The sequence below is a fragment of the Candoia aspera genome, chromosome 2 (genome assembly GCF_035149785.1).
Source record: "Candoia aspera isolate rCanAsp1 chromosome 2, rCanAsp1.hap2, whole genome shotgun sequence".
Taxonomy (NCBI): Eukaryota; Metazoa; Chordata; class Lepidosauria; order Squamata; family Boidae; genus Candoia; species Candoia aspera.
Genome location: NC_086154.1, coordinates 256,938,923 through 256,964,903, shown reverse-complemented (window position 1 = coordinate 256,964,903; position 25,981 = coordinate 256,938,923). Strand labels below are relative to the sequence as shown.

General features: G+C 42.9%; 1 protein-coding gene across 1 annotated transcript in view; it reads right to left on the bottom strand.

Moving 5' to 3' along the window:
• LOXHD1 (lipoxygenase homology PLAT domains 1) overlaps nucleotides 1-25,981 on the bottom strand; it is a 159,145-nt gene that overhangs the window by 110,334 nt on the left and 22,830 nt on the right. Inside the window, exons 7-15 of the mRNA XM_063293185.1 lie at nucleotides 23,751-23,899; nucleotides 22,764-22,887; nucleotides 17,387-17,637; nucleotides 16,600-16,735; nucleotides 13,426-13,586; nucleotides 10,965-11,051; nucleotides 6,999-7,134; nucleotides 4,476-4,630; nucleotides 2,942-3,102 (exon numbers count right to left, since the gene is read on the bottom strand). Of these exons, the coding sequence (XP_063149255.1) occupies nucleotides 2,942-3,102; nucleotides 4,476-4,630; nucleotides 6,999-7,134; nucleotides 10,965-11,051; nucleotides 13,426-13,586; nucleotides 16,600-16,735; nucleotides 17,387-17,637; nucleotides 22,764-22,887; nucleotides 23,751-23,899 (1,360 nt within the window). The remainder of the gene's footprint in view (nucleotides 1-2,941; nucleotides 3,103-4,475; nucleotides 4,631-6,998; nucleotides 7,135-10,964; nucleotides 11,052-13,425; nucleotides 13,587-16,599; nucleotides 16,736-17,386; nucleotides 17,638-22,763; nucleotides 22,888-23,750; nucleotides 23,900-25,981) is intronic.

Sequence of the window (25,981 nt, the reverse complement as noted above, 5' to 3'; positions counted from 1 at the left end):
TGGGAGAAGAGCAATGACCAATCTTGATAAAATAGTTAAGAGCAAAGACATCACACTGACAACAAAGGTCCGCATAGTTAAAGCAATGGTGTTCCCCGTAGTAACATATGGCTGTGAGAACTGGACCATAAGGAAGGCTGAGAGAAGGAAGATCGATGCTTTGGAACTGTGGTGTTGGAGGAAAATTCTGAGAGTGCCTTGGACTGCAAGAAGATCCAACCAGTCCATCCTCCAGGAAATAAAGCCAGACTGCTCACTTGAGGGAATGATATTCAAGGCAAAACTGAAATACTTTGGCCACATAATGAAAAGACAGGACACCCTGGAGAAGTTGCTGATGCTAGGGAGAGTGGAGGGCAAAAGGAAGAGGGGCCACCAAGGGCAAGGTGGATGGATGATATTCTAGAGGTGACGGACTCGTCCCTGGGGGAGCTGGGAGTGGCAACGACCGACAGGAAGCTCTGGCGGGGCTGGTCCATGAAGTCATGAAGAGTCGGAAGCGACTAAACAAATAAACAACACAAGGAGACAGTTAAACTGCATGTATCTGAAATGGAGATTAGTTTCAGTCAAACAATTAGCTTTAAAATGGGAAAGTCATCTAAGATTCACTGAGAATATGGTAATGGAAACAAATTTGTTTCTCCATCTAATCGTACTTGAGAGGGTAGGTTCATCTTAAATTCAGGGTTATCTTTCTTTGGGGGTAAATATCTATTTTTTTCATTTTCCGGGAGAAAATACCAGGGTATCTACAGGAGGTTTCTTGGTTTAATCTTCCTTTTTCTTAGGATTGGACCCCTTGGGTTTGGAATCCTATTCTCTGGAGTAACGTAATGTGATTCTAATCTATATCTTGCTAGAGAATGAGGTAGGAAAGAGGTGGTAGACTGCTGAAGCTGTACTTCAGAATGCAGATGGTAGAGAATGTCCAAGTTTTAAATGTCCCTTTACATTAAAAAATAGATCTCTTTACAGCTTAAAAAAACCTTGTTGGAGAAACATTTTAATTCCAATTTTCTACTTGGAAGGTAAATATGTCGGTGTTTATATCTATGCATTTATATTTTTACTACTGTGCAATGACTGCCTGCTTCAAAGCCAGGTCCTTGGTTCCAGATAAACAGCTGTTTATGAGCCACATACCTGTCCTACCCCAACTCATTCCCCATTCTGAAGTGTGACTCAGAAAACATGGTGTTCTGTCCTATCAGAGAAGTTTTTGAACTGTAGACTTTTGACAAAAGTCACTTGTTCTATTTCAGAGCAGTCTCAAATTGCAGTGCAATTTGATCAATCCATGATCCCTCTCCACCCTTGACTTGTCTACTCACCCTATCCAATACACAGACACAAACGCACAGACACACACACACATTCTCACACATATGTATTAGTGAAGAAAAACAGAATGGGGAGGTTATGTAGAAAACTTGTTAGTAAGGACAAAAGACGGAAGGAAGGAAGACAAACAGTTTGGTAGTATTGACAATTTGACAAATTGCAACAATAATTTTAAGTGGAAGGTAATTAATGAATGATCTGCAAAGGGATAAAAGAATAAGGGAGGGAATTTAAGTAAAAAAACAGCACAGCTGAAAATAGTCCAACAAAATAAAAGATTGGTATATAAGATACATATTCTGAAAGTCTGGGAGGAAAGGAATGGATACATTAGGAGAGAATCAGAGTGACAACAAATAAATTGAAGGAGGATGAGGATGGAAATGAGGCTGATTCATTAAAAAAAAGAAAGAAATCAGTTGCTTGTTTACAAGAGAAATGAGGGGTGTACTTATAGAAGTGCTTGAAAAAGAGAGTCTGGCCAACAGTGAATTGTGTTTGTTGTGACAGCAAATATCTGTTCATTCCTCACAACCTCACCACACATCCAAAAGGTCTGGATGACCAATCAAAAGCACCACTATAAGATGGATCTTTCAGTCCCTGAACGCAATGGTATGCTTCTCTTCCTACCGAGGCATCTTTCTTAAGCAATACCAAAAATGTTTTAATTCTTCCCTACTCCCTTTTGGCAGGGGGAGGGTGGCATCAGATGTATCGTGCCACTGGACTAGATGTTGAAGTGAATCTCCATGATTTCAAATCTGAGGACAATTTAAATATTTGAGTGTGTTAAAAAATATTCTGAATGATCCTGCTCAACACTAGGTTCAGACTTTATGCCAGCAGGACAGTCTAATGAGGGGTTTGTACACATATGGAATATTTTTTCACAAGTGTTAGCCCCAAAGTGCAGTAGCCGGAAGTAGTTGTGGGTTCTAACACTCATTGACTTGATTAGTACCAATGGACTAATGCACCATCTGAAAGTTTGAAATTAATCAGCTTTTCCATTTCCTTAACAAGCTGGCATTATTCTTGACTAGAAAAGGAATCAAAATGTGTTCACAGCTCATACTTTGAGGGAAAATGCATTAATAAATACTTAAACTCGTTCCCACCATGCATTTTTGTGCAGATTATTTGCTTAAAAGAATCTTTTATTAAGGTAGACCTTCTGACCCAGAAATGTCATGGATCAAACATCGACTGCTTTGCCATTCCAGCTTGAGAGGGTACAGCTTTCTCATTTCAGCCTTCTCCCACTTCATTCTCTAGCATATATAAATCACATTGAAGAGGTCTCAGGTGACCCTCCAAACATTCATTGTTTCTCTTTAACTGTTCAAGACTGATTTTTATTTGTTGATATGAAGTTAGAGCCCTCTCTTTAAGGCTACTGTTAGCCTCAGATGGCTGATTTCTGTTGTGTACCCACTACAATAAGGTTTTAATGTTGGGCTTTGTAATGATCTCTATCAACATAACACAAGGAGTATGTTGTGGCCAGCAGGCACTAAGGCAAAATATTGTCCAGCGGTCATGGATACTTGGCTGAATGACCTAGTACCTCAGCAGATCCTCATCAGTTCTATACCTGTAGCATGGGAATTCCTGAGCCTCACTTTCTGGTTGTCCATCTTCCCTCACTATCACTTTGGCAAGGTACCAGCCACTGCTTCCTCCTTTGCCGTCATGCCCTATTCTCACCCTGATCACCTGCTTCAGGTTGACTGCTTCAATGATGAATTCATCAGCCTTGATGGATGGAAGGAAAAAAGAAAGTGTTAACATGGCAGGCAGAAGGATCAAGATCCACAGGCGTTTTCCAGATGGCTAAAGAGGTGGATAAGGTTCAAGGAAAATGGCTGGTTTGCACAGCAAGTTTAGCCAAACACAAACAAAGTACATCTTGGGTTTCTCAGATGTGTGAACCCAATCATTTGGTGGGTCGGCCCTTCAGAAACTGTCATACTTGGGGTAAATGCCGTAAAACATCTCTGCACTAACTCTTCCCTCTTCCAATTCCCCAGGTTCTTTGGTTTTGTTAAAATCTATTTAAAATAGCAAAGGTTTTATTAATTTTAAAAGAGCCATACACAGCACCTCATATATGGCCCTCAGAGTCCATGGGACCAAGGTTTTCAGACCTTTTGGAGGGAGAGTTTTATGGGGTTTAAGGGACAAAACAGATAGCCATAATGCAGGCAGAACCCTTTAGAAAACCCAGTCCCCCATATGGAGTCGATTTTCCTGGGTTAAAGAGTAAAATGGGTGCCTTAAGCCTGCAAGATAAAAGTATGGGTTTTGCTCTTCAACCTCCCAATCCCTCTTCCATCCTACTCTGGTGATCTCACAGCATCACCAGCTATCCTTTGTAGCCACCAAGCAGGGCAGAAACAGAAAACTGGCCACCAGTTTAAAAAAAGGTTAGTTATCCCATTCAATATCATAGCAGCAACAATTTCAAAAAGAGGCCATTTTGCACATTGAGAAGCAGTGAAACCTGTCCCAGGGAGAATTAAAAAATGCCTCCTGGGGCTGCCTCGAAGTAGAAACAAGTCCTACTTCCTTGTTTGCTAGTCAGGGGGCATCCAAATGACGCTCAGGTAGCTTTCAGATGTGCGTCTTCCACACAACAGAAATTACAATCCAATTGTTATTTACAAGGTTAATTTGGAAGGCTCCCTTGAGACATCGGGATAGCCTCAGTGTAATTTCAAAATAACTGCAAGCAAGCAATTCCGATGTCTGGCAAGAATGAATGGACCCTCCTGCAGGAAGCTTGCTGGGTGGGAAGGACAGGGCCGCAACTAGGGGGTGGGGGCAAGCGGGGCATGTGCCCCGGGCACTGTGCTGGGGGAGGCGCCAAAATGAGCACTGGGGGGCACCAAAATGGGCGTGGAATCCATGTTTGCCCCGGCTGACATGGACCATAGTTGCGGCCCTGGGGAAGGAAGAGAAGAGGACCAAGAAAGAGGAGAGGGTATCTGAGCGAGGGAGATCAGTCACCCTGTCCATTTTTGGCTGCAGCCCTGCCCACTGCTGATTTGACCTGTGGAAGATGCAGCCCCCCAGCATATGCAGCTGTGTTTTTAAGGGGGGAGAGAGAGAGAGAGAGAGAGACTTACACTGCCTTTCTCAAACTTATTAACGGTGTTCACACTATTCTGGAGCACCCGGTCCCCTGTGTCTCCATGCTGCCCGATGAGGCTAACAAAAACATTGGCATCGGTCCCGCTTCCACTCACTGTCCCGGTGCAAACAGTCACTTGGTACTTGATCACTGCAAATGAAAATGTCCAGAAATGAAGTTGAATGTCTATGCACATGGTCCGTGTGTGTGTGTGTGTGTGTGTGTGTATTTCCATATGGCTGTACTTTCTGTGGAGTGTGCTGCATCACACTCTTTCTGCAATTCTGCTGAGGTATTATGGGCTTTTATAAATTGTGTATTACTAAACAAGTTTAGCAGCTAAGCTTCAGACTGCATGCATCTTTGCTCTCTCTACCTCTCCAAAATAAATTCATTTTCCCCTTCTCATAGTCTCCAATTTTCCCCCATAATACCATGTGAGATAGACAGATCGATCCAACAGTGACCAGCCCCATGTTTTCCAGTGAGCTTCCATGGCTAAAGGTGGTCACATCTCCCCAGCCCTGTTCTAAGACCTTCAAAGTCCTCATCCTCACTCACACCACTAAAGGCAATATTGTGTTGGCGATGATTGGAGTTGTAGTCTAATACACCTGAAAATATTCACCTGAAGAGTAGCAGGTTGGGGAAACCTGTTATTATTTTAACCCTGGTTTCATTTGCATGAATGCTAATAGTCATTGGCCACATTTTCAATATTTTAAAGCAGGAACTGAAACCAGGATCTAAAAGAGGTTTGCAAACTCAAGTAAAGTGGGAAGTCTACACCAATCCTAATGCTGGACCTTTGGGCACTCTTGTTTTTAACCAAAAGCTCTGGGTGGCAAGGAAAGATACAGGGAAATGTGTGCCAAACAGAAAGAGGCATCCATTCATTGTTGAAACCACTGTCTCCTGTTCAACAAACTTCAGTGGTAACTAGACAGTATCCCACTTATATGGGGCTACTCAGCTGCAGTCTTAAAACACTGAAATAAAACTTCCCCTTTACGGGCAATGCCTCATGCAGTTGGCAAACAGCACCCAACCAGAGAATGTGCATTGGTCCTCACAGTCAGCCACTTCACACAGTGGATTAAAAATAACCTTCATCAAAGGCTGGTTGACACTTTAATCATAACATTTGCAATGGTAATCATTCCAGCGTCTTAGGAAAGCTCCCCTCTGCATACAGATCAATGGGCAGATTGGTGCTGCCAGGGACAGCTGGGGTAAACATCAACCAACCTTCTGCTTTCAACTGCAGATAAAGCACCCAGGCAGACTGAGCTTGTCAGCTTTGGGTGAGCCTTGCTCTGTCCATGATATCCAAAGAACCTGACTAAAGAATACAATCTAATCTTCTAGTCCAAAAGCCAAATCCCATATGGGCCTTGTGACATACCAGAAGTTTAGGTAGGAGGTCCAGTTGTTGAAAAGGGGGCTGCTTAGATGGAATTGTTAGAAAAATATTGCAAGATTTCTTCTTCTAGCTGAATGGATGAAATGTGGGTTGTCTTCTGCTATTTCAACAGGATGTTGGCTTAAGAAACAAAGGCTAAAGAAGTGTGTCCATTTCAGTGTCAGGTTAAGATTATTATCAATTGAAGCGAAAATTAGATTATTATTTTTTTAAATGGCATGGTCAATAAACTACAAGAAAATATTTATCAAATGAATTTTTACTTTGGTATCCCATCTTCCATGAAGAAGCTTCAGAGACTTTGGTAGTCTCTGGGCACTGATGGGCACTGATGTTGTTCCCTAGTTGGGTGATGAAATGTCTGCAAGCAAACAACCAAGCTCAGAGACAGGGCCGCAATTGGGTGGGGGGAGCAAGCAGGGCATGTGCCCTGAGCGCCATGCTGGGTGGGGCCAAAATGAGCACTGGAGGGGCACCAAAATGGGCACAGAAGCCATGTTTGCCCCGGGTGACACAGGCCCTAGTTGCGGCCCTGCTCAAAGAGTACCAAGGACTCCACAGTTCAACCCTGAGCTATGGAGATTCTCTTCTGTTGGGACTCTGGTGGTCAGTAGTCCAACAGGTTTAAGGCATAAATAATAAATTAAATTAAATTAGTAAGTAGATGCTATCCAAATGTCAATTTGATCCCTAATGACACTAATGAATCCTCATGGGCCTCAACAAATAAGGAGAAGGTCACCTGAAAGTACTGAATTATTACATTTTTAAAAAGGAAGATGGAAATTCACAACAAGTTATCCAACTAATACTTGCAAACAGAGCAGGCAACCTCCTCCCAATTTCAGAGAGGGAAGAAAATAAGTCAGCAAGACCTCATTCTCTCTAAATTAACCTTCCCTAGTGTGGTGCCCTGTAGGTGTTATGGGACTGCAGCTCTACAAAATTCCCAACCAACATACTAGCCTTGCTGACTAAGGAATTTGGGGAGCTGCAGTTTCAACTCATTGGCAGAATGACAAGTCAGAGAAGGAATCCTCAGCATTGCTCAAACCAAGCAGCTTCACCGCTCCTCCTTTCTCCCTTTCTTCTCACCTGGGATCACTTCAGCCACCAGGGGTCCTTCTGCTGCCAGCTCCCGTACAATCTCACTGTCATCCTCGTTGATGTCTAGCCAGCGGCCACAGTTGAATGTGTACTTCTCTTTTGTCAGAGTTTTCAAAAGAGTGACCTTGAATAGTTTTAAAAAATTATGCCAGAATGAATACCCAATGATATATCAGGCATATTGAGAATCTAAAAATATGAGCAAGGAGGGCATGGAGAGTGGGACAATGGGTGTATGTGTGTGCAGAATGGCACACTAAATATCTTCCCCAGTGCTCATCTGCTTCCTCCGAAGCTTCCTTTCTACAGAGTCACAAAAACTAGAAAATTAGTTGGATGGCCTGCACCCTTCAGGCCATCACAGAGACTAGAAAATTAAGACTTGATGGCCTGGATCCTTCAGGAATCCAGCTTAGAGCATCTACAACAAGCACCTGCTTAGCCTCTGCTTGAAGACATCCAACACATAAATTCGTCTTACACTTAGAAAGTTCCCAAAGGAGTCACTGGTTCTGTTTTGCCAAGGTGTGTTTTCTTGGATAAAATACTAGTCGATGCTATTTTGAGTGATGATGTATGTTCACGTCCAAACTGAAAGGTTACAGACTAGAGGTTTCTTCCCCTTAAATTGTGATACTGATGTACATTCAATATAAGAGATATCATATTATTGTGACAAGCTTTGTAGTTCTTAAATTTTGCACAAATCAAAACTGGTAGAAAAAAATGACCAAAAAATGACAAGTTTATACACTGAAGGAAATAATCGCAATAGAATCTGATCATACTTTTCTTTAGGGGAGCTATTAGAGCAGTGTTTCTCAACCTGAAGTTGAAACACTGTATTAGAGAGATTTAAGTCTAAAGAGGGAAAAACATCAACTAAAAATGTGGATCCCACAGATATCTAGGGTTGATCCATGGATATCTAAATCTGAGACACTGTACAGTTGTTCAACAGGGGCTTCCTAAGTCTGTAGCCCACCAGGAGTAGAAAACAGAGTTGTAGTGCCTCTGTGGAGTTACATCAGAGATCAACATTTTAAGGTAATTACCCAGGTCTGTTAATACAGTACTGCATATTCTGGAGGTAATAGATATCACAGGACATCTAACAGGCACAGAGTAGGGGAAGGTTGACTTCAATGTTAATAAGCTATTTTATCAATTAAATACACACGAATAAAAATGGAGTTAGAAGAATTGGGGAAACCTAGCAGAAACGTTCCTCCTAAAATGGGAAAGAAGAAACATTATGTTCTGTTAAGGGAGAACCTGAAATCTTTGGTATTTAAGCTGTTTGCACGTCAGATGTATTTAAGAAGTTTATATCATCTGTCTAATAAATCAGAACTTCCTTTCAGTTGGCCCAGGCTAAAATCTGAGAATAAGCTCACATCTGGTTAAACATATAGGATTACACTGTAAGGTTTTTAATCTAAAAACATTTAACTAGACAGCAGGTTACATGCACTTAGAAGGATTAATTCTGGGTAAACATGCTTAAGACCAGGCCGGGAATGGTTTCAACCCATGAATTTGCAAAACATTGTATCCTTATTAATAATATTCTGGATCAAAAAAGAAAAGAGGAGTCTTACAGTTAAACATCATCCTTTCCTCCATGGTGAAAGCATCATAAACTATGACTAATATGGTAAGAATTATACCATGGGTCCATGCTTGAGACTAGCATCTTTAGAATTCTAGAGCTGGAAGGCAGCTTCGAGGGAGAGTCAGTCAATGACTGGTACTACATGTAAGCTAAAGAAAGTAAACATAGAAGTACAAGTACAAGTAAAAGTAAAGCTTTTGAATCCAACTCCCTGTTCATTATAAGAACCCAGATTAAAGCATCCACAAGAGACGGATGAACGCATTCAATGAAGATGGCCTCATCACCTCATTCAACTGTTTCCTCCATCATTGAGTGGCTCTCATCACTACCAATTTTTTTCTTAAACTTCAGCCAGATTTTTTGCCTTCTTATAACTTGACTAGTCCATGTTCTAGTGAACAGACAGACAGGCTCTCCCCCCTGTCCCCCCATTCTTATTTACTGACCTGCAGATGCAACCCCCATTCACTCATTTCAAATGAGCAGCAGTTACATATCCTGAGTCAGATTCCCCTAGCCTTTCCCCTTCTGAAGAAAAAAAAAACATTTGTCTGTCAAACACACACATACACAGAGAGAGAGAGAGAGAGAGAAGAAAAAGATCTCTGGGGAAAAGAGAGGTCCAGCCAGATTAAAGTCAGGGGGAAATGCCTCTGAATTGGCTGACTGGAATCCTTAGGAGATCTAGAGGAGATTCCAGGAAGAATTGGTACTGATAAAATTTCTCTTCTGGGGCTTGTCTATTCTTTAGGGAGACAGCAAAATGCAAGCTAAGAATTCCACTAAGATTTTATTCTTTTGTTCTGTGTATGCATGTAAAAGGTTATTTTTTTTCTCTAATTATTATTGTCTCTAGGGACGCGGTGGCGCTGCGGGTTAAACCGCTGAGCTGTCGATCGGAAGGTCGGCGGTTCGAAACCGCGCGGCGGGGTGAGCTCCCGTTGCTCGTCCCAGCTCCTGCTCACCTAGCAGTTCGAAAACATGCAAATGTGAGTAGATCAATAGGTACCGCTTCGGCGGGAAGGTAACGGCGTTCCGAGTCGTCATGCTGGCCACATGACCCGGAAGTGTCTATGACAACGCCGGCTCCAAGGCTTAGAAATGGAGATGAGCACCGCCCCCTAGAGTCGGACTCGACTGGACTTTACATCGAGGGAAACCTTTACCTTTTATTATTGTCTCTATACATACTCAGCCCGTGTATGTTTCATGCAAATGGGCATCTTCCTCCATCATGGTGGCCTTTATAAAATCACAAATCATTGCCATGTTGTGATTTCCTCAGAAACTCATGACTCTTACAGCATTTTTCTGTGGAAGGTGTTCCTTGTGATTTTAGCAGCACTGTGTTTCCATTTTCCTGTCTATGTAGTGTTATGTGACTACCAAAAAAGATTTATACTTCATTTTTGCTTATTTTAAAAAAGGGGTTATTCTAATTTACAGCTTCGGATCTTGGTATTACTCCCCAAAGCAGGGAGGGACTGATTTGCCTAGTCATACACACAAAGCAAGGGCCAGAAGGTGGTGTCATAGAATTTCTTTTTCTTTCTTTTACTTTCCACCATTTGTCCTACTTTTTGCCAGAAAGCAAAAAGACTGTGGGGTCCCTATCTGTCTCACATGCCAGAGTTAGTGGGAAGATGCCAGATAAAGGCATCCCCCAGGAAGAAAGGTGATAGCAATGGTAAGTACCAATTAGATTTGCTTGATTGAAGCATCATAGCAGGACTTCTAATAATAAATAATACCCTACTATGCTACGCTAAGGCAGGAAGGAGGATCAGGGTGTGGAAAGCAGAAGGCTTGTGGGACAGAGGTTTGAGACCTCCACCCCTCACCCTATGAGCTCAGCCCTGCTACTACACGTGTCCTGCACTCTGATACAACAGGGAACATGTCTTGAGCTGTGTACATCTTTTGGTATCATATTCCCCCTCCATCTTCTTTTCTCCCCAGATCCCACAGCATTGCCATGTAGGGCTTATTTTGCAATCCCATGACCACTTTTGCTGTCCTTGCTGACATCTCTTCCCATTTCTCTGACTACTTCTTAAAATACAATGCCCAGAAATGGGCAGGTATGTCCATCCCAATGGCTCAGAGAGAGTAATGAAGCTTAGGAATGACACACCAGGTCTTTCAAAAGGTGAAAGGGTCCTTTAGAGTAGAAAATCCACCAGTCCTTGCTGGAGATGCACCCTGGCTCAGTTAGATTCAGCTGTGAGCTCACAAAAAGCTATTAGTAATGCATATGTGTAGCTGTTAGTATGGCTTACTCTTGAAACAACTCAGGAGTTATGGCTTACTTCTGAAACAGCCCGTTTTCTTCTTACCTTGTTGAGATGCCACCCAGAGAAAGGACTCCGCTTCTCATGCCATATCCGAACTTTGAATAAGGTACCCAGATCGGGGAGCTCAATCTACGCAAACAAGCATAAAACTTTTTTTAACTGTATGGCATAGCAGTTTGGTGTTCATGCTGTTTTTTTTTCCTTGCTGGGAAATCCTTGTGAGGTCCAGCAGCCAGATGTGTAGACTGTTTAGCCGTGACAAGTCACGTTGCCCGGGGTGCACCACAAGGAGGCTGGACGACATTGCACCGAGTTGGGCTGAGAGAAAGTGACTGGCCCAAGGTCACCCAGCCAGCTTTCAGGCCTGAGGTGGGACTAGAACTCTCATACCATGCCTGATTGGCTCTTGGGCCAAGAGAGAGGGACTGGCCCAAGGTCACCCAGCTGGTTTTCATGCCTAAGGCGGGACTAGAACTCTAATACCATGCCTGATTGGCTCTTGGGCTGAGAGAGAGGGACTGGCCCAAGGTCACCCAGTCGGCTTTCATGCCTAAGGTGGGACTAGAACTCACAGCCTCCTGGTTTCTAGCCCAGCACCTTAACCACTAGGCCAAACTGGCTCTCAGCATAAAACTTATCCATGGTAACATGTTTCTATGACAGGCACAGAAAGGGATGCCTGTGCAGGACCAGAAAAATTGAGCCATTTTCCATCAATCAATCAATCAATGTACTTTATTACATGAAATAATGAATCTATTATTTATTAAAAAGTAAGAGTGGCCCAAATCTCACTAAAAGTTGTGAGAGAATGTAGGGATCGTATGAGATGCAGCTCTCTTGAGAAATTTTGGGCATTAATTTTAATTTTAGTTTTTTTAAAAAATGTAGGCACTATTTATTGATGCCATCTTGGGCATTGTTGAGTGCTCTGTGTTGGCACTGAACTAAGAGATTTCATAATAATTGATTACGGCACAGAAAAATCTGCATAAGAGGCAAATGCCCAGAACTGCATGCATTGGGGTGGATAACCTTTTTTTCCCTCCAAGGGATATACAGTGACAACACCGAAGCAAAGAGGACTTTTTAATTTTTTTTAAACACAAAGTAGATAGGTTAAGTTTCCACAAAGCACTTGGAGGCTGCAAAAATGGGGCAGGGTACCCATATGTGGCCTTTGAACATTTCACCACTTGCATACAAAATGGTATGTCCTTATCTGAGCATTTGGGTTTCAAACCTGGGGACTTCGGGTAGCTTCTTTTTCGTTCTTTGGGCTGTGGGACAGGATCACCCCCCACAATAAATACCTTGATTATAAATTTATGAAAAAGGTATTTTCTACAAGCTGTATACAATTTTAAATTCCAAGGTCCTTAAATATAAATTCAAAGCCACATTTCATGATGTAGGGAAAACATGAATGCCCCTATTTTATGTGGGACAAAGAGGAAGGAAATCTTGCAAATGCTTCACATATCATAAGAGAGCAAATATAATTAATGGTGATATTAATACAGTCAAGTTCTTGCTAAGCTGTAACCCAGGTTATTTAATAATTAAAGCCCCATTTAGCAATTACTTTTGCTGGAAGAAAAATTTGAGATATAGGACCATGCCTTCTCCTTCCCTTGGACAAGGTCTATTAGCCTGTCTCCTATGCTCATAGGGAGAATTGGGAAAAAACATTTCCCAGAACTACTAATAGAAGCAACACTTTGGGCCCTACAAGGGAAAGCAAGTCAGGCTGGAGATGTTCTTCCTTTACCCTGCTGCTGGACAAGTGAAAGAGAGGAAGGAGGACGTTAATATTGACAGCTCCTGGACTGGAACTCAGGGATCAATTATTTCCTGTTCAAAGCAAGCATTAGAACTGTAGACTGTATTTCCACTACTGATGCGACACCAAGGCAGGAAGGGGGATCAGGGTGTGGAAAGCAGAAGGCTTGTGGGACAGAGGTTTGAGACCTCCAACCTTCACCCTACGAATTCAGTCCTGCTACTACACATGTCCTGCATTTTGATACAAGAGAGAACATGTATAACACTGAGCCAGGAAATGTGAAGCCATTGTTAGTTGAAGAAGCAACAGTGGCCTGGTTCTCACATAATGATAAATCATAATAGATGGATTCCCTAAGCCAAAAGTCAACAACCCACATTAGGGTTTGGCATTATGCATTAATCAGATCACTGTGTTTTATATTCAAAGCCAAAGTAGTACAAATTTCAATAACATCTTTGGCCACAACTTTCTTTTTTGCAGTGGTTTGCTCCTTTCCCTCTTTTCTAAGGGCTATGAAACATTTTTGCATTAACAACGATGACCTATTCTTCCATGCCTTTCTTCCTTGGCCCTTACTTCAAAGAAAGAACAAGCATTTGGCCCCATCTCCATGCAACACAGCAGTAAGCACAACAAATTTGAAATATAAATAAAGAAATATAAATATAAATTTCCACTGGGCTTGGAGCACAGATATAGTACAGGAAACCATACCATGAATTTGTCAATTTGTCCAGCTTCAAAGTTATCAGAGTTATTATCTAGTTTCATTTCATCAGATTTTCCTTTGTCACCATAAACCTGGAGGAAGATGGGAGCATCTGTTCCTGCACCTTTAATGTCACTTGTCCATATCCACAGCGACCAAGGATTTTCTATCAAAAATACGTGAAAAATTAAATATTTTAAAAAATAAATGGATTGATGGTAAAGGGCAAACAAGTTTTAAAAAGAAACTAAAAACAGACTGAGAATCCATTCATTAACCTGATTAGACTCACAGTAATATGAACAGCTTTTCATTCAGTAATTAAAATCACAAGAACAATTGGGGCCAAAGTACCGTTCCCACGTAGTTTTGTGACATGGATAGACAACTGAGATTTGGATCAGGCATCCTAGCTTAAATTTTTGTTCAGCATGATATTCTCTTGGGATAATCTCTGTCTGGTTTGAGTCACTGCAAGCGGGGGCTGACCTATTAGAAAATTCCTCTGATGAGGAGATGAAGATGAAGATGAAGATGAAGATGATGAAGATGAAGATGATGACATTCATCTTTGCATGGACTGGCTTTCTGCACTGATAAACCTACCAACCACTAGGGTGATAGATATAGTGATAGTTAGCAGAGGGACTCTGCACTTTTATCTCTTTTCCACATCCAAAAAACTTACTTGTCATGTCTCCATGTAACGTGCCTCCTGCTGCTTGGCCAGTTATTCTCACGGCTTTCCTTATTTCCTTTGTCTTTCAGTTCAGCCTTCTGCCTCTAATCTGTGCAATTCAGGTACTTAACCTGACTCACTGTCTTCCATGGTGGAAAAGAATGCAGTGTAGGCCCTTAGCTGTAGATATACTCAAGCTTTCACTGTTGCTGGTGGAAGGGTGGCATATAAATTTATTGTTGTTGTTATTGTTTCCTAAATAACGCTTGTCCTTATTTTACTGTCATGCAAGGATCAGCCTCAAGAATATTGTCTTCCAAAAGTTATACTTCTAATGTTAGTGTTTCTCTCTCCATGCATTCTTCCCACTGTATAAAGCTATCTGCATTTCAACGGATATATCTGCTCCTAAATGTCAGCCAGAAGATTAGGTTAGGCACCAAGCTACAACTTCTCTCCCTGTATTTCTGTATGTAGACTCCTTTTGTCCTGGACATCCAACTCAATCTGAAGGGAAGGGAACAGGTTTTAACGGATGGGACACGTTTGAAGTAACCCTAACGGAAACTCTCCAGTTCATTCATTGGGGTCCGTATTTAGCAGGGCACATCTATGGGAAGAAGAATGAAGCCCTCGAATCGTCCCATCGGAAGCAGATTGAAGGGGAGAATCTAAGAGCGTCCATCAGAGGAAAGCAGAGCACGAACCGAAAAGAACAAAGAGGGGTATCTTGCTTCCTGTCTCTGTTCCTAATGCCCCATTATGATCAACAACATAAAAAAGTACAGGGAAACTATGCAGCTAGAGCTACATCTCTAACTTTTGCCACTGCAGTGAGAACTAGAGCTCGGCTTAAGCTACCTCACAGGAGACGTGTGATTCAAAATGGGTTAACCCAAGAAACTTTGTCCTAAGATCTTGGGGCAAAGGTCTTGCAGAGTGGCAAGAGCAAAACGTACCTGCCAGGTTAAACAGAAGGGTGAGAAGACAGTAGAAGTTATCCAGTTGTGTGGTGATTTTGGTAGAGCTAGAAGTCACCACTTGCTCAAGGACACTGCCTGCTGCCCATCTAAGATACAGCAGCCAAAGAGGAATTGCACTGTCAGTTGCAATCAGGGAAGGGCGTCTAAAGGTCATAAACGCTTTCGCCAAGGGGACTGCACACTAAAAACAGAGTGGAGTGTTTACTGCAATGAGCTAGCATTCCGTGGAATTGTTTCTTAAATGGAACGTACTTGTCCTTGCTGAGACCTCTTGACTAGTGCCTTAGCCAATCTTAAAAGTATTAATATGATCGCACTAGTACGATCAATGTGTGGGACGCGGTGGCGCTGCGGGTTAAACCGCTGAGCTGCTGAGCTTGCCGATCGGAAGGTCGGCGGTCCGAATCCACGTGACGGGGTGAGCTCCTGTTGCTAGTCCCAGCTCCTGCCAACCTAGCAGTTCGAAAACATGCCAATGTGAGTCGATTGATAGGCACCGCTTCGGCGGGCAGGTAACGGCGTTCTGTTTAGTCATACCAGCCACATGACCACGGAAGTGTCTACGGACAAACGCCGGCTCTTCGGCTTTGAAACGGAGATGAGCACCGCCCCCTAGAGTCGGACACGACTGGACTTAATGTCAAGGGAAACCTTTACCTTTACCTAATACGATCAAGGGGAGAGCATCCTCCCCAGCTCCCTGAGATCCAGTTCCGAAATAGGCACAGAAATGTCTTTCTGAGACTTTTCTTTCTGTGGAGCACAACCTGAGGCCCTCAGCTGTTACCTCCTTACTGTAAGAGACACCAGTGTTCCTTCAATAGAATCACAGAAGTAAAGTAGGAGATTAGAGCTGCTGTAATACAAAGTTGTTCTGCACAGATTAGATCTTTAACAGAGTGTAGAAGTAGATAGAAAAATAAATGTTTTGTTCCTCCGAAAGGAATGGGTGTCAAAAAAGAAAAATCATGAAACTTGCTGGGAGCAGATTCAGATGTTTGGCTCCCAGCAGATCCATGATAAGAGGAACAATAGGAGGGATAAGCTATGGTTAACATTCATCCTTCCCTGGGGGGGCAGGGGGGGAATCCGAACTTATTTTTGACAGTGTACAAAGGTGTTCTGGGCTCTTGGCTTTTTCCAGATTTTCACAGAAAGCAAAGCCCCATGGTTACTGTAGTGTGACCCTCTCTTTAGAAGATGATTTCCCTTTGTGCAGGGTTTTGTGGTCATTTGAAGAAGAGCTGCAAAAGAGAAGCAGCCTTAGGAAAATCCTATCCTGTGCCACCCATTCCTTAAAAAAACAGAAAAGCGAAGTCCAGATATTATGTTAAAACTCCAATACAAATCTCCCAGAGTCCAATTCTGTACTCACAACGGATAGTAAAATGGATCGGACCTATGCTGGTCTACACATCCTAGTAAAAAAGAACTGTGACCTGTAGGAATGCTACCTAAGAGCAGAGCATTTATTTACAAAGAAATGGAAAGCAAGCGTTGTTTCCTGGTGCATTTACTTTTCAGTCTCTTCTGGCGCAGTGAGACCATTTCATAGAGTTCTCGTTCTACCAGACCGTCAGCTTCGTTCTCATCCAACCACTTCCCACAAGGGAATGTCTGTTCGATACCAGTGAATGGGCAGTACACCACCACCTGGCAGAGGGAGATGAAATGAAGAGGTCCAGTTAATTCGTATTTAACTTGGCCTATACTCTTCGCCCAACCTGGTGTCTTCCAAATGCATGCTGTAATCCCAAGATATCTGTAAGACACAGGATTGGGGAAGACATAGGAGAGGTGTACAGCTTGCTGATGCACACACATACACTGGGCAAAGTTCTGAAGCAGGAGAAAGGCAGAAGGCAGAGGAAGAGATTTCATACATCTGCGGGAATTTCTCAGAAATGCTCTTCTGTTTTGGAAGAGATTTCAAAAGCAGATTCTCTTTCATCGAATAGTCTAACTACAGGAGATTTTTCTCCCCTCCATGTTATTAATGCTAAGGATGCACAAAAATGGCTGGTTGTCCTTTTCTTTGAGACTGCAGAACAGCCAAGAGCTTAATGAAATGAACACACTGCTGATCCGTGCACAAAGCTGAATATCGTATGACATATATTAGGCACAAGCAGAATTGTGGAATATATTATTGCCTTATATTGACCAATTAACCTGATGGCATCATAATTGAAATCAGAGCTTTGTTTTTTTTATACACTGTTCTAGGTCACCCCGATCAGATTGCCAGTGGGATAAAAAAAAGCTTGAACAGCTATTCAACAGCATCTTAGGACGTGTCCTTACCTTCTTACAATACCAGCCGCAGCTAATGCCAGCATTATCATGCCCAATGGAGACACGGCTTAAGGGGCTAAGGAGAGCAGCAATCTCAATATTAAAAAGGTCGGTCCTGCTCCGTTCAAACTTCCCTCCTTCCAGAAAGATCTTCCCACTGTTTTTCAGCCCTTTGGAGCCATGCATGACAATATGAATCTTGGAGTTGGTGCCTGCCCCTCTGATGTCACCAGTGACCACTGCCACATTGTAAACAATACCTGGGTGGGTGGGAGGTGAGTTAGATGAACAGAATGCAAAATGCGGTTGCCACAGTGCCTTTACTAATGATATGCTTTCCAATTACTCTTTCCACTGTACTAGGTATTCAATGTTCAGCTACCTAGTTATAACCTAGCCTAGGGTTGTGGGCTCAGGTGGAGTAATTGCAGTCTCTCTCTTATGCATGTACACACACACACACCTCTCATATTAATAGACTGATAACCTGAGATGCAGCTGTCACTACATATACCAAGGATCCACAACTTGCAGTCCTATACACTACATCTCAGCCCAGGAATCCTGGTCTAGTAATCCAGCTAGTCCAACATTCATGCAAAAGGGCTCATCCAATGCATCTGAAAAACTTATGAGCAGGATGGGGAGATAATAGCACTTTTCTACTGTCACTCCCCAGCAGCTGGTACTTAAGGCATGCTGCTTGTGTTTCAGGAATGATTAGAAGCCAGTAGCAGCCTAAGCCTTCTTGAGAATCCATTTTGTGAAGCATTGGTGCAACCTGAATTTTTAACATGACAAAAGGGGGAAACTACTCAATAATAGGAAGTGATCATAATACTTGTACTTGATTTTAAAGAATTTTGATCACTTCATATGCTACTGTGTGAGTATTTGCATTAATATGCCAAATGTCCTTGGTTGTGGGTGTCAGTGGACAGATGCAGAGATGCCAAGGAAAGATGACTTGTGTTAAATTTCTATCTGTTGTATAGCTATTTTTTAAAATAAAACCTGCCAGGGAACAAATCTAGAGGCGGAGAACAGACAAAGGCATGGAATGTGATTTCAGGTGGCAAATAGTTCACCCAGCAACTGAACCAAAAGGTACAGTCAGCTTATCTTCATTTACAACTTCTTTTTTATTTGCAGAAAAACTTGCAAATAAATCCTGCCAATTCAACAAAGGTTCAATTTGCGTGCATGCATGCAAATATAGTATGTTACACCAGCAAAATAAGTCACACAACTACAATGTGATACATGAGCAACTGTTAAACTGTTCAATATTCTTAGCATTTGGCATGTGAACAGAAGGAGGCCGTCCAAAGGTGGTCTTCCTCCGTGGTGCCACTGTAGTCAAAACTCATGATTCAAAGCCAGACAATCGCTGGCAACCAGCCACTCCTGCCTAGATGTTGACGCAGATTTGCAGGAAAACGCAGGAGATCACCATAGCAATTATCTCTTCCTGTAACAACTCACTAAAGTAAGCAAAGTAAAACACATACTACTAACTTATCCTTGCAGGGACTTCAGCTGTTATAAGGCTGCCTGTGGTGCACTGTCCATTCTGCAGAGATTTCATCTTATCAAGTTGTATATAATTTTGAAAGGCTTCAGCAGGCACCTCTCGACATTGATAGCCCCCGCAACAGTCTCTGAAAAGGAGCAAGCTCTGAACAGAAGTTCAGTGAGTTTGGCAATCAGAGGAGGCTAAACAGACACACGCATGTAAGTTTAATAATGATGCCCTGGCTTCGTAAAGCATCTTAGGAAGGTTCTACTGAGGTCAGCAATGAGATGACACTACTTATTTCTAGAAAAGTGATATAGCATTTGTTTGTTGGGACTCTCCAATTGAACCAGACAGTAGGAAGATAAGTAGGGGGGAAGGAGTGGAAGAACCGGTGTTGAGAGAACCCGCATGAGTCAGAGAAGGAAGACATCCCTGGTTCCCAGCCAAAAATCTGGCGGATAAAGTGACTGGAAGTTTTTCCCGCAACAAATTATTTCTGAGATAAATAATTGAGCTGCTTCCAAAGGGCAGCTCACCCCAGTGGAGGCTGTGATTCCACTGGCAGAAATCCTGGATTGTGCTCAGCTTCCCAGCATGCATGCTGTTTGCCCAGATGCCTCAGAGCCGAAAACAGAGTTCTTCATTCTCCTCTGTTTCCTTCCCCAAGGAGCAGGGGCTTCTGGGTAGCCCATTAGTGCCCTGGTGTGCTTTGGAACAGAGTTCCCTGGAAGATCCCAGGGATGCTTCTGAAATGACAACCCCTGGCTTGCAATTTAGAGTGAGTAGAAGGGCCTGAGCTCATCCCTTAGAGTCTGACTTGCAAGATATAACGGCCTAGCTGATACACACAAGACGCTAAGCCAACAAAACAAAACAAAACAAAACCCCTAAACTATCTCCTGCATTTTTTTCTCTATTGGTATTTTTTTAATTGGATGGAAGAGAATTTGCTCTTGAAATTTCCTTCAAAGGAGAAGAAAATATCTGTGCAATTCTCATGGGTGGCAAGAGTTAAGAGCTGGCCAAATGGTGTGAATGCCCTGTCTCTCGTGTGCAACTATTCCTCCAATGGTCTGCGGCCTCCTTGGATTCTTCTGGTTCAGTTAAACCTCAAAAGAAGGAGATCTCAAGAAGAACCTTCTCCCAGGGTTTTTTTTTCCCTTTCAATCTGGGCAGTTTGGCCAGTGAAGGGAAGATGTGCAATGGAAACACCAGCACTAGCACTTTTCCAATGATAAGGGACACTCAACAACCATCATCAAGAGAAATTCTCAAGCACTGTGGCTGCATTCACACCTTTTACCTTAACCAGACTGGGTGAGGACCCAGCAGCTGCATTTCCCAGCAGCTGCTGGCTCAGTGTTAACCTCAGTGGGGTGTTTTTCTTTTTTGCAACGTTGTGCATTGTGCAAAGCCAACCCATTTTCTTAGCTTTGGGTTCAATTTATTGTGTGAGCCCAAAGAAGAAGGGTATTAAAACCATCAGGTTAAAGATGTTGTATTAATGCAACATGAAAAAGCGTTAGGAAAACCAAAGCCTCTTTAATAAGGGGGAAAATAACTTTGGAGAAATGGAAAGTAGATTCTGGCACCAGGTTTCTGATTTAGTATTGTGTGTGAAATCAGTCACTATGACTCAGGATTCTGTGTGAACCAGGTCAGTCAGTTCCCCATGGCTGTATCTGCACAATGTACTCACCCCAGGTTACCTGAACCATTGTTTACTCACTTAACCCAATTTTCTGGGTTGACTCGACACCATGAACTATGAACTAATTACATGGACTTCACGTTAGACTAAGATGCATTCTTCGTAAAGCTCGTTAGTTTGCCCTCTATTCTGTCCTAATTAGGCAGAACCAGGAGCAGGCTGCTAGCAGAAGCTGGATAGCTGTCTGTCTCAGGTGCTTTAGCCTGCTCTGAGCAAGGGATGTGATTCTGTGGCTGAAATGCCCCCTTCATGCTCGGGGATTCAGTGCTTGGAAGTTGCTACGGCTGAAGCAGGACACACTGCTGCTGATGGTGCCCCAAATGCTGATTTAAAATCAACCAATCTATCAATCAGTCCAGCCTGGCTGTTAGAGCATTGCTGGGAAGCCAGATCTAAAGTTCATCTGAATTTCACAATGCTCAGGTACAGTACTCAGAAATATTCCAGAGGAAACAAAATCAGTGTCTGGAAGCGGTATTTTTTTCTTGATAGCTGGCATTTTGGGGCTAGTGTGCTCCAACAGTTTTACAGCAGTCCTCACAGTGTTGCCTTCTGAAGACTCATCTCAGCTCTGGATTTTGTAACAGTTCATTAATAGTTTGGATGCAACATTATTTTTTTTTAAATTAATTAATACCCCACCTTTTAATTTATTTATTTTAGTTAGTTGTCATATTTCTTTACTGCCCATCTTGTCATAATGACTCTGAGCGGTTTATTCTCTAGTAAGTATTCACTTTTATAAGCACAAATGAGTTCCCTTAGGGCTTGTGAATTTTCCTTTCTTACTCTTCTCCCATTACAACTTGGAAGCAGGAAAATATAGGATGATGTGTGGCCACATCCAGAGAAACATCAGTTAGTCTTAATGATGTTTCGTGGAAACAAGTCAATTTTAAACTAGTTTACAAAACTGGATTCTTCTCATCAATACTCATAATTAAGACTCAATACTGCTTAGGATAATGCTAAAACGGAAGCAGTTTTTGATCACATGGCCGCAGAAGGATGAAGCAGCTAAGCCCAAGGTTTGTTGCAGCACATCCTTATAATGCTAACCCATAGTTCAGTAGGTAAAGGTAAAGGTTTCCCTTGACATTAAGTCCAGTCGTGTCCGACTCTAGGGGGCGGTGCTCATCTCCGTTTCAAAGCCGAAGAGCCGGCGTTTGTCTGTAGACACTTCCTCCGTGGTCGTGTGGCCAGCATGACTACACGGAACGCCGTTACCTGCCCACCGAAGCGGTACCTATTGATCTACTCACATTTGCATGTTTTCGAACTGCTAGGTTGGCAGGAGCTGGGACTAGCAACGGGAGCTCACCCCGTCACGCGGATTCGAACCGCCGACCTTCCGATCGGCAAGCTCAGCAGCTCAGCGGTTTAACCCACAGCGCCACCGCGTCCCTTAATAATGCTAACCCATAGTTTAGTACGGCATGTAAAATTAGCAAATGTGTAGTTAGGTTCACACACCTCGTTAAGGCAAAACATGGTTTGGTTGCTTGGGCTTTACAGTGTGATATGAACCTAGCCCTGAATTTTGTAAACCAAGGCTTATGGTTGAGTGTTCTGTTCAGACCCATCCAGTTGCGGTATGTCCAATAAGCTATGTCTAAGCAATCCATGCCTGTGCTTACTATGTCACATATAGTAAATTAATTTCCTTAATTCCCAGACCGCATGGTAGGTACCTTTATTTCATTTGATTCAGATCCCTGGCAACAGCAGTTTGTACCAGCCTGCTACGTGGTGGTGGTGGATGTGGGGAAGTGAAAAAGAAAGAAGATGTCAGAAATAGAAAATGGAAGGCCATATCCACCTGTAGTAGCAGAGGCCCTGAATTTTCTCCCCAACATATAGGAAAGGGAAGAATTCCTTGCTGCAGGGGATAAACCTCCATTCTTAGAGGGGGATCGTCCCCCACTTCTTTCACACTGCAGAGAAGCATGCTACAGCGTTGCAACCTGAATTTTTCCATGTAGCAAGCACACCATATGACAACAGCAGAAGCAGCACAAGGGGAGGCATTGCTTGGCTCATACACCTTCCCTTCCTCAAAAATAACCTTCCGTGCCCTGTGCCAGAAGTTTCATTTTTAACCCAAGTTCATCCTCGCCTGTCTTGGCTTCATCACTTGCAGCTTCAAACACATTTACCCGTTGCCTCTGTTCCTCCCACAAGGATGTCTCGCTGGATTTTGCCGTCATCTTCGTCCAGGGCAAACCAACGGTTGCATGGGAATTCATACACCGACTTGTTGCCAATGTCTTCAATGATAACCTACGGTTAGAGCAGAATGTCTCGTCAGCAAGGTGAGATGCTGTAGAACTGTCTGCACCTGGATTGAATGTGGAGCACACCCAGCAGATTTTTAACCACGGGTATTCATTGAGAACGTTGTCCTTCTTACCAAAGAAAGAGATCAGCTGAACATTGTTCCAAGGGTTGGGGGTCCAAATCCAGTGACACTGACTTTCAGCACCTCATGACCTACTGACCATAAAGGGGCAGTGGGGAGCATATAGAGTCGTAAGGATTTGCTCAGTGTCCCCCCTTTGCCTATTATTCTGACTATTATTATTAAATTTGAAATTGCTAACCTGAGTTAATATCCTTCTGGCTTTCTTCCCAGGCACACAGATATGGAGCACAAACTCTCAGATTCTCCTCCTGGTAGGGTATAGTTGATTAGGGGCTAAGCTCTGCCTGTCAGTATAATGTGTAGAATTATCCATCCTTCTCTGCTAATCCTTGCTGAAGGTATTAAGACCCAAATGGATGTCTTAATTTTTGCATCCATCTCATCCCCTAAAATTGCTAGCCACCCCCCAATAGTAAGCAGCTTCTCATTTGGGTACTTAAGGAGTCCAATGTGTGCTTTAAGGGACCTCCCTTACCCAAGTCCCCACAGAAACATACTTGAAAGAATCAAAGCCCCAAACTGTGGTCCTGACACTCCACGGATTATTCTGATTTCATTGGCTTGACTGTTTAGTTCTCAGGCAGGGTGCAAAGGTTTATAAGGAAGGCAAAAGCTTCCCCTCTGTTCTCGTATTCTGATTGTTTCTATGGAGTCAAGGTAAACCTAATTAAGTCTTTCTGATTTAGTGGCCTAATTGATTAATTAATAACTTATAGCAAACCTTAGCAAGGAACCATCCAGCCGAGCTTCCCTTGTTATTATGCCCAATGGTGATTTTCCTGAGCCTTCCCAGATTGGGTGCATCGAGGGTGAACTTGTCTTCTGCCCCTTTCTCAAAATTGTCCTTGTCGTTGTCCAACCTTCGCTCTCCTAGGTAACAGACATAATCAAAGATAAACAAATGAGGGGAGAGAGAGAGAATAAGAGAGAGAGAGAGAGACACTGTGGGATGTGTTGGGTGAGGTGTTGGATCAGGAGTCCCAACTGTAGATTCTAGTCTGCCCTCAACCCCAAATTTCACAGGATAACTTGGGCCAGTCACTCACCCTCAGCCCAGCTCACCTCACAGAGTTCATGTTGTAGAAAAAAATAGGAAGAAGGAATGCTAGGGAGGCCACCTTTTGCTCCTGAAGGGATGGTAGGATATAAATAAAATTAACAAACAAATATCAGCATATTCGTAGGCCAGGGACAGCGCTGGGCATGTGTTTGTATTCAGCTTGAGCTTTAAATTAGACTGCATCAGGGATTTTGCATCTGAGGCAAGGATAAGAAGTAAGGTGACTATGGGTACCCATGTTGGATTTAATTTATTTTTAGATTCTAATTAACATCATCATCATCAATGGAAAGCTGGCCAGCTGCAAAGCCAAGTGAAGCACAACTTTATTTCCAAGAAGTATTTTCATCACACATAGACTCCAAAACCCTTTTTGGAAAATGAAAATGTCACGGGGCTACAGCTTGGTGTCTCATTTGAGATGTTTCTGCTTGCCCAGGAAAAGGCCAAGTAAGCTGAGGGACAGAAGGTACTCCTGGGACGCTAGAGAAGATGGCGCTAGAGCACTCCCATCAGGTTACCTTCAGCGAAATGGTTTTTTTATGGCTGGACACACCCAGCAAAGCTGCCACGTCGAGGTACGTCCATAGCAACATGCCCTCAAAGTTCCAGATCTGCCCTGCTGTCCTACAAAAGAACTAATGTAAGTGAGGGTTAGCAGTGGCATCCACAGGGATGGTAAAAAAAATCAAGATGGCAGTTGTGAACTGTCATCTTGACTTTTTGGCTCCCATCCGCCCCCCACTGTTGGATGTCCCTAAGTGTTAGAGAGCATCCTGCAGGCCAGGTGGAGAGCAGGAACAGTCTAACCTATTTGCTTTTTGTTACATTGGTGTTTTTGTGACTAGCATTGTACTTAAAATGCTGGAGTTGGACTGAAATTCAGGTCTCCATTCAGTCAAGGCCGATCACTCTCTCTCAGCCCAACCTATCTTCATGAAGTTTTCACTGGGAATAAAATAGGGAAGACCCCTAGCTCTTCTGCCTTGAGCTTTCAGAGGAAAGATGGGATATATATGCAAGAAGCAAATAAATAGCCAAAGCTTATATAGTAAGATACATGGATGCTTTCTGACTGGCCAAGCCCACCAAGGGAGGATGCCTGTCCCATGCTCTGAATATTCCAGAAGTAAACAGCAATATGCAGCAATACTCAGAATCTGCTTCCAGGATTTTGGGAGGTTGAGGCCTCTGAACTGGATGGGACTGAGAAGCCTCTGGATTATGTTTAAATTCTGCAGCCAAAAAACACAGTCTGCATGTTTGGTTGATCCAATGATCTATACCAGTGTTCCTCAACCTTGGCAATGTGTGGACTTCAGCTCCCAGGATTTCCCAGCCTGGGAAGTCCACAAATCTTAAAGTTGCCAAGGTTGAGGAACACTGATCTACAGTATTTATATATATGAGAGCCAACGTGGTACAGTGGATGTTGCAGTAAAGCCAGGGAGGCCACAGCAAATCAAAGCAAGTCATGGTAGTTCCCTGGGTGACTCTGGGCGGTCTTGCTCTCTCAGGCCAACCTACCCCACAGGGTTCTTATGGTGGTGGAAGATTGGAAGAGGGATTATTATGTATGCTGTCATCAGCTCCTGAAGGAAAGGCAGGATATAAATCTAACAAATGATAAATACTAATATATGAATAGGTTTTCCATAGTTAAGCCTGGTTAATACTGGATGGGAGGCCACCAGTAAATCCCAGGGGTATTGGCTAGAGGAGGAACAAGGTAATGGAAAGACAATTCTTCTTTCACACCAAAAACCCAGTATGGTTATGTCCACGATGCCGCCAGGAGCTGGACTCAATTCGAAGGACTCAAGGGCTGAAGTTTTAGCATTAAAGTTTTTTTTTAAAAATCCACATGAGAAAACTGATGTAGTTACAAATTA